The sequence below is a fragment of the Paroedura picta genome, chromosome 8 (assembly GCF_049243985.1).
Source record: "Paroedura picta isolate Pp20150507F chromosome 8, Ppicta_v3.0, whole genome shotgun sequence".
Classification (NCBI taxonomy): Eukaryota; Metazoa; Chordata; class Lepidosauria; order Squamata; family Gekkonidae; genus Paroedura; species Paroedura picta.
Genome location: NC_135376.1, coordinates 34,472,966 through 34,487,131, shown reverse-complemented (window position 1 = coordinate 34,487,131; position 14,166 = coordinate 34,472,966). Strand labels below are relative to the sequence as shown.

At 41.3% G+C, this 14,166-nt stretch overlaps 1 protein-coding gene across 7 annotated transcripts in view; it reads right to left on the bottom strand.

The window, feature by feature from the left end:
* Nucleotides 1–14,166, bottom strand: part of PER2 (period circadian regulator 2) — a 46,973-nt gene that overhangs the window by 16,110 nt on the left and 16,697 nt on the right. For all 7 annotated transcript variants that reach the window (XM_077348968.1, XM_077348963.1, XM_077348966.1 and 4 more), the window contains 10 exons: nucleotides 13,346–13,500; nucleotides 11,725–11,846; nucleotides 10,275–10,476; nucleotides 8,088–8,139; nucleotides 7,338–7,480; nucleotides 6,750–6,828; nucleotides 5,257–5,363; nucleotides 3,047–3,200; nucleotides 1,985–2,090; nucleotides 66–200 (listed from right to left, as the gene is read on the bottom strand). In XM_077348968.1, coding sequence (XP_077205083.1) covers nucleotides 66–200; nucleotides 1,985–2,090; nucleotides 3,047–3,200; nucleotides 5,257–5,363; nucleotides 6,750–6,828; nucleotides 7,338–7,480; nucleotides 8,088–8,139; nucleotides 10,275–10,476; nucleotides 11,725–11,846; nucleotides 13,346–13,500 — 1,255 coding nt within the window. The remainder of the gene's footprint in view (nucleotides 1–65; nucleotides 201–1,984; nucleotides 2,091–3,046; nucleotides 3,201–5,256; nucleotides 5,364–6,749; nucleotides 6,829–7,337; nucleotides 7,481–8,087; nucleotides 8,140–10,274; nucleotides 10,477–11,724; nucleotides 11,847–13,345; nucleotides 13,501–14,166) is intronic.

The following is a 14,166-nucleotide window of genomic DNA, read 5'->3' as shown; positions in this document are numbered from 1 at the left end:
CCTTGGATGGGCTGATTTTGGCCCACAGGCTGTATGTTTGACATCCCTGATTTAGATGGACTTACAGGCTTTGGTATCTTCTGGCCATCTTCATTGTTGTTTCCATTGCTGTCACTGGATGAAGCCACACTCATTAGGTGTTCATGTGATCCATTGCTGCCCAAGCTTCCATAGCCACTAGAACCGCTGTTATGTACAGGCTAAGTGTAATAATAACAAAGTTATATGTCTACGTTTAATAATGGAGTCCAGAAAAAAAAAACCCTGCTAGCAAGAATCAATAATTGCCTAGGCTAGTGAAGAAGGTGCCAAGAGATCTCCCTTGTGGTAGTTCGATAATTAGACTAGAGGACAACTACAGGACAGGGCCTCTCTTGAGAAGTCACCCAGAGAGTAGGGACATTTCAGAAAGATCCAGGAATTACAATTTCAGCTGGCAGGCATGTTCATGTAGAAAAATGAATTTTCAGATTGATGCATTTAAACCTTTATAAATCAAGAAACCTGAACTCTGTTTGGATACAAACTGGGAATCAACAGAGATCTTTTCATATATGAGTAATATTATAGTGAGGTAGCAGCTACTCACTATATTCTGGGCCATCTGTAGTCTGTGCATATTTACTTCATTATTTTTAAAGCCATGGTTCTGGCCTCATTAAAGGAAGACCCATGTATAAAGTATTGCAAAAAATGAAAACAGGATATTACTAACAAATAGTAAAAGAGGCTGCAATTTGAGCAGCTGAAGTTGTAAGAATGCACAGGCTACAACTCAAAGGGGAGTGCAAGCCCATCCAGGAAGGTTAAATACAGTGCTTCCATGGTCAAGTTAAAACCACCATCAGTACTGTCATCACTTACAGGTTTAGTTTATTAGCCTCAATCCATCCCATTACAAACTCAGAGCACCTACTCATAGAGAAACACAGCCTTGTCTATTAAACATACTGATGTCACCACATCTCGAATGGCCTTGGAACCAAGCAAAACTCCCCTTCCGTGATACAGCCCCTGATCCAGTGGAGCACAGCACCCTCCATGCTCATCCTTCCCAGGAAATCCAGAAGACTATTGGAAAATGCTGAAAGGTATAATTCTTTCCTGCATCCCCCCATCCCTATCAACCTGGGAGATCAAAGTGTTGCAGTCTTAAAACAAGGACCAACTAATTGAGTTCATCCACGTCATCGAGTAATACTTTATATTGGGTTGTCTCCATCCACTATGAAGGGGAGAGTAGCAACTGATTGGTAGCTGGATATATTTATGTGGTCGTACCCTTGAAACTAGAAGCAGTTGGTTCTAGTGTCCCTTCACGCAAGTATTAGCAGCTTCACATTCCACAACATGTATTGGGTAAACATTGAGCCATAAAACCCTGTTTGTTCTGGTTTGGGCTGACATAATTCCACAGACCTCAAGGAGTGCCATGCAGATTTAGTATACTTTGAGTTTTCAGTACACAAGATATGCTTAATGGGGCATAGTTCTCCACAGACATTTAAAAAATGGTTAAAATCTCTGAGGAAGAGTGCATGCACGTGAAAGCTCACACCTTGAATAAATCTTTGCTGATCTTAAAGGTGCAATTGGACTCTATTTTTGTTGTGCAAAATCTCTCATGTAAGAAAAGCAGAATGTAATTTAAATCCTCCTGAAAAATAATAAAGGAAGCCTAGGAACACTCCTACAGGTTTTCTTCTGTCTTTCTGTAAGCTCTTCTAGTAAGCTCAAGTAGCAGAAAGAAGAAGCCTACATCTCTTGCGATGTTTTGTCCTAACACCTGCCAATCTCCAGGTGGTGGCCACAGATCTTCTGAGATTGCAACTGATCTCTAGGTGTCAGAGATCAGTTCGCCTGGAGAAAATGGTCCTAAATGATTTATGCTTATAGATATTTCAATTGTGTCTTCCTTCCACTTCAGACTCCATAGGTTCTGTGTAAATTCAAAACGTTTCTCCCCTTGTTTAAGCAAGCATACCTGCAATAGTAGCCGATGTATTTGCTCTGTGATTTCTTGAATGCTAGGGTGTGGGATTTTCTCCTCTGTGCAATGAGGTGCAAACACATCTTCATTCAACGGCCCTCTGTAAAAGTTATCAAATAATACTTGCTATATGACAAGTATATTAACTTCAGCAATGTCAGTCCCTTTCCTCTAGTGCATCTACAAACTTCTGAACTGATAAAATATTCAGGCTTACTCACTCCAAATATGAATTCTTCATTCTGAAGTAACTCTCGACAAGATTGGAAAGATCTGCAGCACTTATAAATTTCTTGTTAAAAGCACCACACTTTAAAAGAGCAATTTGAATTACTATTTTTGTACTCCCTTTCCCAACAAGAAGATCTGTTTGGAAATGCAAATGTAAGAACGTGACATTTACTTACTTTTGAATTTTGCGTCTTCCAAAAGTTTCGCAAAAGTCTCCATAATTATCAGCACTAAATATACAGAGGCTAAAACATCAGCACTATCCTAAACGTAGCCACAAGGTATCTAATTATGCACAAGAAAGAGTTGAGACACTGTAAAATGGCCTTACAATGCAATCAAGACTCTCTAATAATAGACTGTATGAATAAATGGGGTGTCCGATCCCTCAAGACATAACACAAAGTAACAACAGTGTGTGTGCCCACTTAAGATTACATACAAGTTCACTGAGATATTATTGCTCCATTGCAGGGGTTGCTGGAACACCAACTCCACACAGTGGTCATAATGTGCAGTGCTGCTTCCAATGTGGACCTTCTATAGCTGTGGTTAGCTGGAGATCCTCCACATCACAAGTGGCAGTACACATTAAAATGACACTGTATGAAGAAGCTGCCACAGGTGTGGCTTGGAGTGGCCCCTATAGGGGTACTGCAATGTGCAGACTAATTCTTGGAAGAGAAAGGAATATGTGGGAAATAAGCATTCCCAGTAAGGGTGCAGTACTCAGAAATGTGTGAAATTCAGTTTGCCCATGTCATTTCATGCACACAGATGCTTTTCCCCCACCCCCACTAGTACAAATGTTTTTCATTTACTTACGTTCTAACTTTGTGTCTTCCAATTATAAAAGAAACCTTTCGACTCCATGGATTGATGAAACTGGACCAGCTAGTATCCAGAGTTACATATTCTCCATTTCTAGTGCAGAACCTGATTGGTGAATAATCAAATGGTTGTCCACCACACTGAAGTACTGTAACAAAAATGTGATGCAAGTTTTAACTGTAAGGAATGATTGCAGAAAATCTTTAGATGCAGTGATGAAAAACCACACAATAGGGATACAGAAATGTTGACTTCAACAGTATTATACAATTGCTCTTTAAAAAATATGAGCATTGGTTTAGTGATTTCCAAACACAGAATTGGACCAATTGAAAGGAAATACTGTAGCTGAGCTTGTTAATGGAGTCTACTAATATCCCATAGCTAGTTAACTACTATTAGATATTTTCCTGATGGTGAGCCATACAAGCTGTGATCAGTTCAATATTGAGGTTTGGTGAAATCATCTTAATAGGCTGTGCTTCACTCTTAGAAAACATCAGAAGAACAGTTGGTTTTTATATGCCGCTTTTCTCCACCAGGAGTCTCAAGGCAGCTTATAATAATCTTCCCTTTCCTCTCCCCACAACAGACACCCTGTGAGGTAGGTGAGGCTGACAGAGCCCTGATATTATTGCTCAGTCACAACAGGCCTAACAGTGCTGTGATGAGCCCACACAAAGGATGTACATAATGAGAGAGACTTGTGGTACCAATGCAGCACATCCTTTGGTATTAAAAAGCCACTGGGTTGTTTTGGTTCTACAGGTCTCACAGGGATGGAGTGTATCTGTCTGCTAAAACAAAGATGGGATGTAAAAGTGCTCACCCAAGGATCCATTACTTGCCCTATATGAATGGCAAAATAGGTCCTGGGGTTATCTTTCCTCAAAAAGTAATCTTTGGGAGATATTATGTAATACATATAGTCATGAAGACTGAATGTACCTGTTGACTTAAAGCAAAAAAACTAAAAAGCAGAGTGCAAAGAGTGTAAAAGAGGGGTAAGGCCAACACTATTCATCTTGTATAGAACATGACTGAAAGCTGGGGCTGACCATTTGTGCAATGTGTCTCCAATGATCTATTTGCTTCCCATGCCTAAATCATCTTCAACACTACCTGAAGCATCTGAACATGCTTTAAAGGTAGTACCAAATGAAGAATAAGGTAAGTTCATAATGAGCCAAGAACGATAGCTGCTACACGTATACCAGAAGAAGGATACTAAAAGTTTCTCACTGAATGAGATTGCACAGGCCTTGTCAGTTACTGTTATTTGCTGAAGGTCCAGGAACAAGAATGGGTTGAGGAATACTTCAAGGACTAGGACTTGAATGACCATGTAGGTTAACTGGTAACTAGTGAGTCCATTTCTTCTGGACTACTACGCTATCCAGCCAATGTAGTTTGCAGACTCAGTCACGTCACTCAAATCCAACGCCCAACATTTAGAGCTGAAAAGGCCGAGAGGGCGGTCATATGGAAGTTGGCCAAATCTCCACTTGTACATGATGCAGCCACTGGGCAGGCCTCCTCCTGGGCCTGCCGTAGATCAGGCCCTCAGTTGCCCCAGGCTAAGGGAACACAGGAGAATCTGCATTCCCTTAGCTGCTGTGGGGGCCAACAGGGAAGGCCTGGCTCCTCCCTGCCCTATGGTGACCAAGAGGGGGCAAAGAATGCCCAAGTCAGTTTTGTGGTGCTTTGCTGTGCCACATGGTACACTGAGACACTCATTTTCATTCTGAAGGAAGGTGGGACTGCATGGAACGCAATCCCACCCTCATGCAAAATCACCCCCCACACAGTGGAACTAATCCGCCACTGCTTTGTTTCCCAGGGGGACACGTTTCAGCGCTAGAGCAGATCCAGCGTTGAAATGTGTCCCCCTGTGTGGGCACAGACTGCTGTGGTGCATGTAGCTGCACAGCAATGCACTGGCAACAGCCCACTGTGACTGCTGCCATGCGGAATGGGCTTGAGTGAGGTCCATTAATGACACCTCAATTTTAGCATAATCTGTTATGATTTGAGTCATAACAGCGGCAGACAGGAAGAAGGCACATTACTTATTAAGATGATGTTGTCTAATTTGACAGAGTGCTTGAAGGCAGAAAATGCTAATTCTTCATTGTTTTGCCTTATTCATCTACTCGCCACCGAACTCTCATAAAACACACTATCCCAAAATTAGAAGAACCTACTTTTCTTGTGAATTGCTAGCATTAAAGGTCTGTCACTTGGATGGAGATGCATTAAGACAGGAGTCCCAATTAAGTCTTGAGGTAAGTATCCCAAAAGAGGCACCGCTCTTATAGAGAAAAAAAGAAAAGGACTTTCATCACATAACAGGCAGTTAAAAATAGGCATATATATATATATATATAAATAAACATGCATTCATACACCGTTTGCTAACTTCCTAAAACATCTCATTGCTTATGCTTGAGCATTGCCATTACTAGCACAATATAGCCATGCCTAGTTGCTTCAGGAGACCTCATGTATGGCCCATTTCCAGCTCTTCAGTTTGCAACAAATCCCCACTGTATTCTCTCCTCTTGCTTTCTGCTTGATCTGATCTGCATTCCTTGTTGAAGAAAAGGTCCTTTTCATACATTGGTCCTCTCTACTGGCTCCTGCCAAATATTCCAGAAATTTAGAGACTTCCGCTATTAATTATATGCCTGATTTCTTGCACCTATTTGAATCAGTATCTTTAGTGTAATTTCTGCCATTCTTGCATTTGAACCTGCCGTGGTGGCTTGGGAAGTCTAAGCTCTGAACTCACTCTTCCCCTTGGCATCTTCATGCTCTCAGTGACAGCTACTGCAGGAAGTAAAGGAAGATCCCATTACGGACAGGCTTCCCTAATCTTCTGAGCAGTTCCTGCCCACACTTACAGAAGAGTATCCAACCAGGTCCCCATAGTCCATGCACACAAGCAAGAATGTAAATACATAAGAGTGTTGAGATACAAAGCACCCTTGTGGCTCACAATAGCTTGTTTAGAGATTCTTACTAAATCTAACTCAGCGGCCACTTTTCACTCCCAACAAAAGACAAGCTAGTGCAAATCCAGAAACCTTATTGACTGCCTATTAGCCTTTTTACATAGCTTCTTGCATCTTCTCTTGCTGCAGACGAAACTGCTCCAATATCAAAGGATCATTAGTGGCTCTAATAGTGGGCATGGCCAACTGATGACAAGGAATGGAATGATAGAGGGAGGAGAGGGCTGGCAGAGGGACTGCTCTGAACACGGCACTAGATCATGATTAATTCTGGGTGTATCTAAGAGTTTGTGTTCATGAGTCGCCGTGCATGCACATGTGGCTCAGAGGTGATCTTAGTGATTCTGAGGCCCTGGGCAAGAATACACATTGGGGCCCAGGACCATTGCCACTGGAGTCCAGTCATGAGGCAGCCCTCACTCCATGTGAGGTGAGGGGGAGCTGCTACTGCCACCAGAAGGCAGCTGCCTAAGCCTTTGAGGAAATGGATGTGAGGGACTGCCGAGCTGGGGGCTCCAGCCCAGGGCCCCAAACTGAGCAGTCGGGACTCCCTGTCAGAGTGATTCCTGGGGTGGCTGCTCCCATTGCCCACAGATGCACACACAGAAATTTTGTGTCGAATAGTTTAGTCACTACTGTTTTTTGTCAAAAGTAATTTCATACAGTAGTTTATGTCGCTTCACCTTTCATCTACATCCTGGAACAAACAACTTGGCGTATGAGTGGTTGTAAATATTCTTTTATTAGGAGGGATTCTGGGTGCTGAAAGAGAAAGTAGACACAGTTTAGTAGAAACAGAGGACCTATTTAGAAGCTGAATACATATAGAGAAGCCAGAGAGCCAGACAGATTATTCTACCCACAGTGATCCATTTACTCCCTTCCACCCATTCACTTTGTGATAACAGACATCAGCTATGCAGCTACTGCTCTGGATCTGTAATAATTATACACATCAGCTGTAATTTGAAACAGTCAATAAGGAGTAGGCCACTGGCAAATGAAAATTAAACTACTTTAAACAAATCCATCACATTAATATCCCACTGAAATCGTTAGTAAGCATGTAACTAATAGCTCTCACTTCAAGGAAGTATAAGCACTGAGCTGGATTTTTCATTAGAAGAATTCTGTTTTGACAGACTGGTATCCAGATGAGAGAGTTCATGGGAAGACCTAAATATTATATCACAAGTAGCTTTCTCAATGGATACGTTTTAGTAAAATGCCAACCCTTTTCTGTAATAACCCAGGATAACTGCTGTTAGTACCTTCATAGCCAGAATGCACCTTTTCTGCTAGCAATACACAACAAAGCTGATCTTCTGAATTCTTTGCATTTTGCACTTTGATAAGATATGGAGTCATACGAAATGGGTGGTGGCAGATCTCATTTTCATGTTCTTTCCCTGCACTAGAAATTAAAAGGCAAGACAACTTCGTTACTAAATTTTGAACAAGCATTTTCAGACAATGCTGAAAAGAAAACACAAAAAATTAAAAGATCTACAAGGAGTTTTCTGTGCACATATGGGAGATTTTCAGTTCCCCTTCTCATGCAGGAGTGCAATGATTCCTGGAAAGTTATTGATCAATGTTAGGAGTCTCTTTAGGGTGGCATTCCATGAGACCAAGGGGCTCCTTTGCAAAAGAAGGGGCTATAGCTTATTGGCAAGAGCACATGAGTTCTATGGAGATGTTTCTAGTTTCTATTCCTGGCAATTCCTGTTAAAGGAGATCAGACAGAAAGTCCTGGGAAAGACCCCAGAGTGCCTCTGCTGGTCACAGTTGCCAGTACTGAGCTGTTCCTAGGAACACGCACTTGGGCCTCATTGGAAACTAACAATTATTACTTGTGAAGTTACTCAGTAGTCTTTTTTATTAGTCAGTTATCAAATCATAAAGTTAGATTCATCCTCTGGATAAGCTTCCTGAATTTAATCAAATTGCCAACCAATGAACATAAAGATTCAAACAAAGTGTCTCCAGCCCTTTCAACTGGCAGCTAAAATTTGCCTTACCTGATTCGGCAGAAGAAAGATTTCTCTTCCATGCACTCTTGGGTGACAGACTCTGGAATAAAATTAAAAGGACTTTATGAAAAGATTTTGCAATGTGATTTGAAGCTTTTACTTTCTTTGGAAGCCATCCTCTCTTATTAGTTGGCTTAAAAAACATTGCTCAAAACTCACAAACAAGTGGAAGAGGTTAGTGGCAGAAGAAGGCACTTGTGTCTCATGGAATGCCTGCATTTTCTTCTTCCTGGTGGCTCCCTATAAATCAACACTGGTGATCACAAGACCTTGTTAACAAAACACCTTGGAATATGGAAGGAGCTGGATGAGCCTGTCCATTGGAAGGGTAGTATAGAAATCAAATAATAATAATAATAATAATAATCAAGGAAACAGGTGCAATTACTCCTATTTATTGCACTAGTGGGAACCTCACTCTGCTGTAATTCTTTTGCTGGATAAACAAGGCAGTTAAACAGTGGCTGTTGTAAGATATATGAACTGTTTTCAGGCAATAAATCTTGTAAAGAACATCTCTTGTCGGATGTTATTTTTTATGTCTGTTGTATTTAATGGTGCATAGAAACAAAGCTTAAAGTCAAATGGCCTCTGGTAACAGCTGGTATCTCTTTTGTCAGCAGAAGATAGGTTGTACAGAGTCTGCTCTCCTTACTGAAGTCCCTTTGGGCCTCTGGCATTGCTCTATGATCCTCCTCTGACACTCAGCTGTAGTATCAATCCCATGCTTTTGCTTGACACACTTGTCCCCATATGCTGCTGAGGCTGCCCTCTGCTGCAGAGCCCTCTTCCTCTTGTGCTGTAGTACTTGGGGCTCATTGAAAAAACACTGGGGAAGAAGAAGTGCCCAGTGTGGCAGAAAGCATGCTCCACAGATTTGGGGGGGGGATGGCGGGGGGGGGGGACTGTTTCTGCAATGCCTGAGGAGAAGTGCTCATAGAACAGAGGTACAGGATTTAAGTCAGAGATTTAAGAGGTACAGGATTTAAGTCATAGAACAGAGGTACAGGATTTAAGTCAGAGATCTTGGTGGGTTTCTGGAGAAAAGAGTTAGGATCTGCCACTACAAGCATAATGTGTTGGCAGTTCCAACCCAACATGAACACTGCAATATTTAGGCACAGGGTCCAGCAGGGGGCAACATAATTTTACCTAAGTGGCATGAGAAACTGGGGCAGGAGTGGGTATGAAGTCCTCATCTCTTCATTGCTGTAAAAAGATCCCTAAATTACTTCTCCACCATCCTTAATACTGATTAATATGAATCTAAATTCAATTGGCAATAAATAGTGCACATGGTTTAAAATAATCTAATTGTATTCCACTCTTTTTAAAGACAATAACTGCATTGCCCCTGTACTGCTGCCGGTCTGTTTCCGGGTACAGTTCAAAGCATTCATTTTTTAAGGCACTAAATGACTTGGGGCCATGATACCTTGAGGACAGACTCTTTCATGGCCCTTCCTTGCATAAGCATTGCTGATTGACACTGTGGGATGGTAGGTGAATTTCCCCCAGGCCAGGCTAGATTCTGGAGATTTTTGGTGGTGGTGGGATCACTTGGGTATGAAATTGGGGTCACTGTGGGTGGGCAGGTAGTTGGGAGTTTCTGCATTGTGCAGGAGGTTAGGCTAGAAGACCCTGGAGGTACCTTCCAACTCTATGATTCCCTGTTCATTTTCCTTGGACAGGCACAAGCCATGAAGGGCTAAGTCGGTACCTACAGACTTCAACTTGAGAATGTGCCAAGTGACAAAGGGAAAAACCCCAGCTCTGAGGATTAAGCTACTGATGGACTTTTAAATGCTGCAACTTTAAGAATTACTAGGCTACCCTAATTCAACATTATTTAGGATTATAGAGTTTAGGGGGCTGTGTGTTTTCTTAGTTTCTTTTTAGCTTTACTTATCCTGAATACTCAAACCTTGAGTCCTAAACATACCATGCCTATTTAGTCCAAAGGGAGGTAAAATAGATGGGCACTTGCTATTTTCTGTGATGGCTTGGAGTAGCTAGTGTGGGGACAATCTAAATGGAGCCTTCAAATGGCAGTACATTGTACTGTCAAGCAGGCAATATTCTCAGATTTGGTGGTGACCGCATTACTACCCTAAGATTACTACCTGTGTGTTATTGCAGTTACCGCAGCTATCATTTTCAGTTGTTCAAACTTACCAACACCATTGCAAATACTCCAGGATGGCAATCTGTAGGGTGTCGTAGAACTGTAGAACACACTGACATCTTGAGGAGCCAGAAATTCCACAAATTTGGCATTTTTAAAGAAGTCTTTCTTGCAGTGAAGAATTGAGGCAGCCTGATCTGATATGTACAGGATTTTCCCAGTAGCCAAAGAAACAGCAACAGCAAACATATCCTAGTACATACAAACAAGATCCCAACACATAATTAAAATATTTATTTTGTGCTATAAACAAACAGGACTAAACAAACAAGATAAACTTGTTGGGTTTTTTTTTTTGTTATTGCAGTGGCAACTGTCAACATATATTGAACATAAAAATCCCAATAAGGACATCCATGTTTAGGACTGAAGGGACAGAAAGTACAGCAAATAAAGTACAAGAACATTCTTCATATCTTGATCTGGATAGCCCAGGCTAACTTGACCTTGTGAGATCTTGGAAGCTAAGCAGGGTCAGCCCTGCCTAGTAAATGGATGGGAGACCACCTATAAGCCAGTTTGGTGTTGGGGGTCAAACAACCTTTTCACAGAGGTCGTGGTGGGGCAAGCAGCTTGGCTGGGGGAGCATCATCCACCCAACAGCCTTGCAGGGTAGATCGAGAGAGAGCGTTCATCTGTATTAAAGGGTTGCAGCATTAGGAAGGTTGAGAACCACTGCCCTACACTGGCAAGAACGACTTGCCATAAATCAGCTATGACTTGATGGTACTTTCCATCTGAGGGACATAGAAATGCAGTCCCTCAGATATGCAGGCCCCAGAACACTGCCTGTACAATCCTGCAAATGAAAAAGATTTCCTGAAAGTTGTTGTTCACTGCCCTGAGAGTGGCAGTATATAAATCGAGTAATCAATTAATGAACCTTACAAAGGAGTTGTTTTTATGGCAACTCCATAGGGTTTTCCAGGCAAGAGGCATTTTACTGATTGATTGGTTTCCTTTGATTTTTATCCCATCCCATCTCTGGCAATCAGGGCTTGGGGCAGTTAATAACACAACTACAATATATAAATAAATATACAAATATCCTATAAAACAATTTAACATACTGACACTCTGGTGCTCAGAGGTAGTTTGCAGTTGCCTGCCTCTGTGAAGCATCCTGAGACCACCTTGTTGGTCCTCTTATCCAAATCCTAACCAGGGCTGACCCTGCTGAGCTTCAGAGATCTGATGAAATTAAGCTAGCCTGGCCTTTCCAGGTCAGAGCTAGTGGTCAGTATGTACCATATATGCACCATCTGGATTAACTATGCTGTCTGTAGTTAGCCTTGTATCCGGTTTCCTTTATATCAATGACTTTTTACTTTAGCACTGATATTCCCATTAATAGGTTCAGGAATGAAACTACAATCTAACCCCTCCCCACTGACTGCTGAAATTCTCAATTCAACCTTAGAACAATGTGAGGCTACTCACTGCATTCTTCATGATGTATTCTGTAGTAATGTTATCAACTTCTTCTACTGTATAGGACAATATATCAAGATTACAAGGATAAATCTCGTTAATCATCATCATTTGGTAATATTCTTCATTGGCTATATGAGAAAAGTAAACAATACGTATGTTTAAAATGGTACCATTTACACTGATGTCCAGGAAAAAAATGAAGCTCAGGTTACAGTAGAAAAAGAACTCAAATTTCATTATACTCCGACTAAACAAGAAACAGTCTACATAATTTTTTTCTCCACTTAACAAGCTGGTTTAGTTTTCTGTGCTCCAAAGGTTTGATATTGAGAGAGCCAGTTTGGTGTAGTGGTTAGGAGTGCGGACTTCTAATCTGGCATGCCGGGTTCGATTCTGCGCTCCCCCACATGCAACCAGCTGGGTGACCTTGGGCTCGCCACGGCACTGATAAAACTGTTCTGACCAGGCAGTGATATCAGCGCTCTCTCAGCCTCACCTACCCCACAGGGTGTCTGTTGTGGGGAGAGGAATGGGAAGGCGACTGTAAGCCGCTTTGAGCCTCCTTTGGGTAGGGAAAAGCGGCATATAAGAACCAACTCTTCTTATTATTATTAGCAAGCAGACACAGGGAACTTGCATGTGATTCTCGTGTTCCATGATGACTGGCTCCCATATAACCCTCCTTTATAGGATATTCATAAGCACTGCCCACTGCAGAAGGAGTACATATGCAGTGAACACAGCAAATTATCAAGTGTTAATATGCTACTATATTTGAAGACTGCCCTGGAACAAGGCTTGTTCCAAGAATCGCAAAGGAATCAAGGCACTGTGGTAGAATTATGCCCTACAATCACAATGTGACATCCTACACTCATGGTAGACTGACATGTTTGAACGGTACATCCATCAGTATCATTCTAATGAAGCAGCAGGGGCTCTAAAACACTGCCCTACCAACATTTGTTTTAAGTTTTTAAATAGGGCTTCTTTTGCAGTAGAAAAGAGCAGTAGTCCCATAAGTCCCATAGATTTTGTTACCTTTTAAAGTGCTGCTGGACTCTTGCTCTTTTCATCTGGTACAGGCAGGCTAACATGGCTATCCATCCATGGCTTCTTTTAGTGAGTCCCCACCAAGCACATCAATACAAACATCGATTTTCAGTCTTTTGAAGTGTCCTGAGAAGGGACCAAATATCCCTCTCCAATGTTTAGCTTTTGTTACCACGGCCTGTTAGCCATCGAGAGGAGCTGGTTGGCCACTGCATAAGACAGGATGCTGGGCTAGAGGGACTATTAGTGTGATCCAGTATGGCTCTTCTTATGTTCTTATATAGGAGAGGTACCTCCAGTTTTTTGATACTTGCCTGGCTAGCTTGCCAGGTGGCATCATTTACTCGCATTTAAACAACCACTTAATTTGGTGCCATTCTGCAATGCCTTTAAACTGTTAAAATGTATGATCATACTAACGAAAAAATAAGCAAATGCATTTCAGTTCAGGTTTTAAAAAATTGCTAAGAGATCCCTCTGAATAGTAACAAAACTCTGTATTAAAAATCTTTCTCTAGTCTGACAGTACAGTTTAGTTTTCACTAGTATTAATGGAAATTTAATATGTGTTTACCTTTAACTTGCTTAATACTTCTAAGTGCATACTTTAGAGTTGCCAGGATACAAGATCTGCCTTTGATCCTTTTATCTGGAGGAAGATGGCCTTTCAGCTCTTGCAATGTTTTTATCAGTTCCTTCTGGGTTTTGGATTTAGAAGATAATTCATTGCTAGTTGAGATAAAACAAAAAGCAATTGTTTTAAAATTCTGCACCATGCAAAGCACAAGTTTTTAATGCATACTAAACTAACAGCACAAGGATAATTTTAATGCAAATATGGCCACCATGCTGCTCAAGCCATTCCAGTGTCATTTTTGCATTACACAGACTATTTGAAACTATAGTAGGTCAATTCTTCATTTACTTTGTAACTATATGGATAACATTCTGAATGTGCCATCGGTTGGCAATCCTATGAAGAATTTCTTCAGTCTAATCCCAATGACATTCTGCTTAGACTGGAGTAACTGTACAGAATTGCAGCAAATCTAGAACATACATATGAAACACCATGGTTAGTACTATTGAAACAAGTCAACTAACTTTTGATTGACATTTAATTTCATTAGATATCAGAACCATGACAAATCAATCAAAGAGCACCAATAAAACTGGTAAAAGCATTTCAGAAACAAAACAGCCCTACTGGATCAGACCAGTGGACCAATGAACACAGTGGATTTTTATAATGCCTTCTACCAACTGACCTAGCTTACCACGTATTCTCTGACGAGGGAAATGAGATAAACTTGGTGATGAGGAAGTGAGAATGAGTCATCTTTGTGTTAAATAAAAAGAGGTTCTGCCACCACAGAACCAATGATACAGGTAACA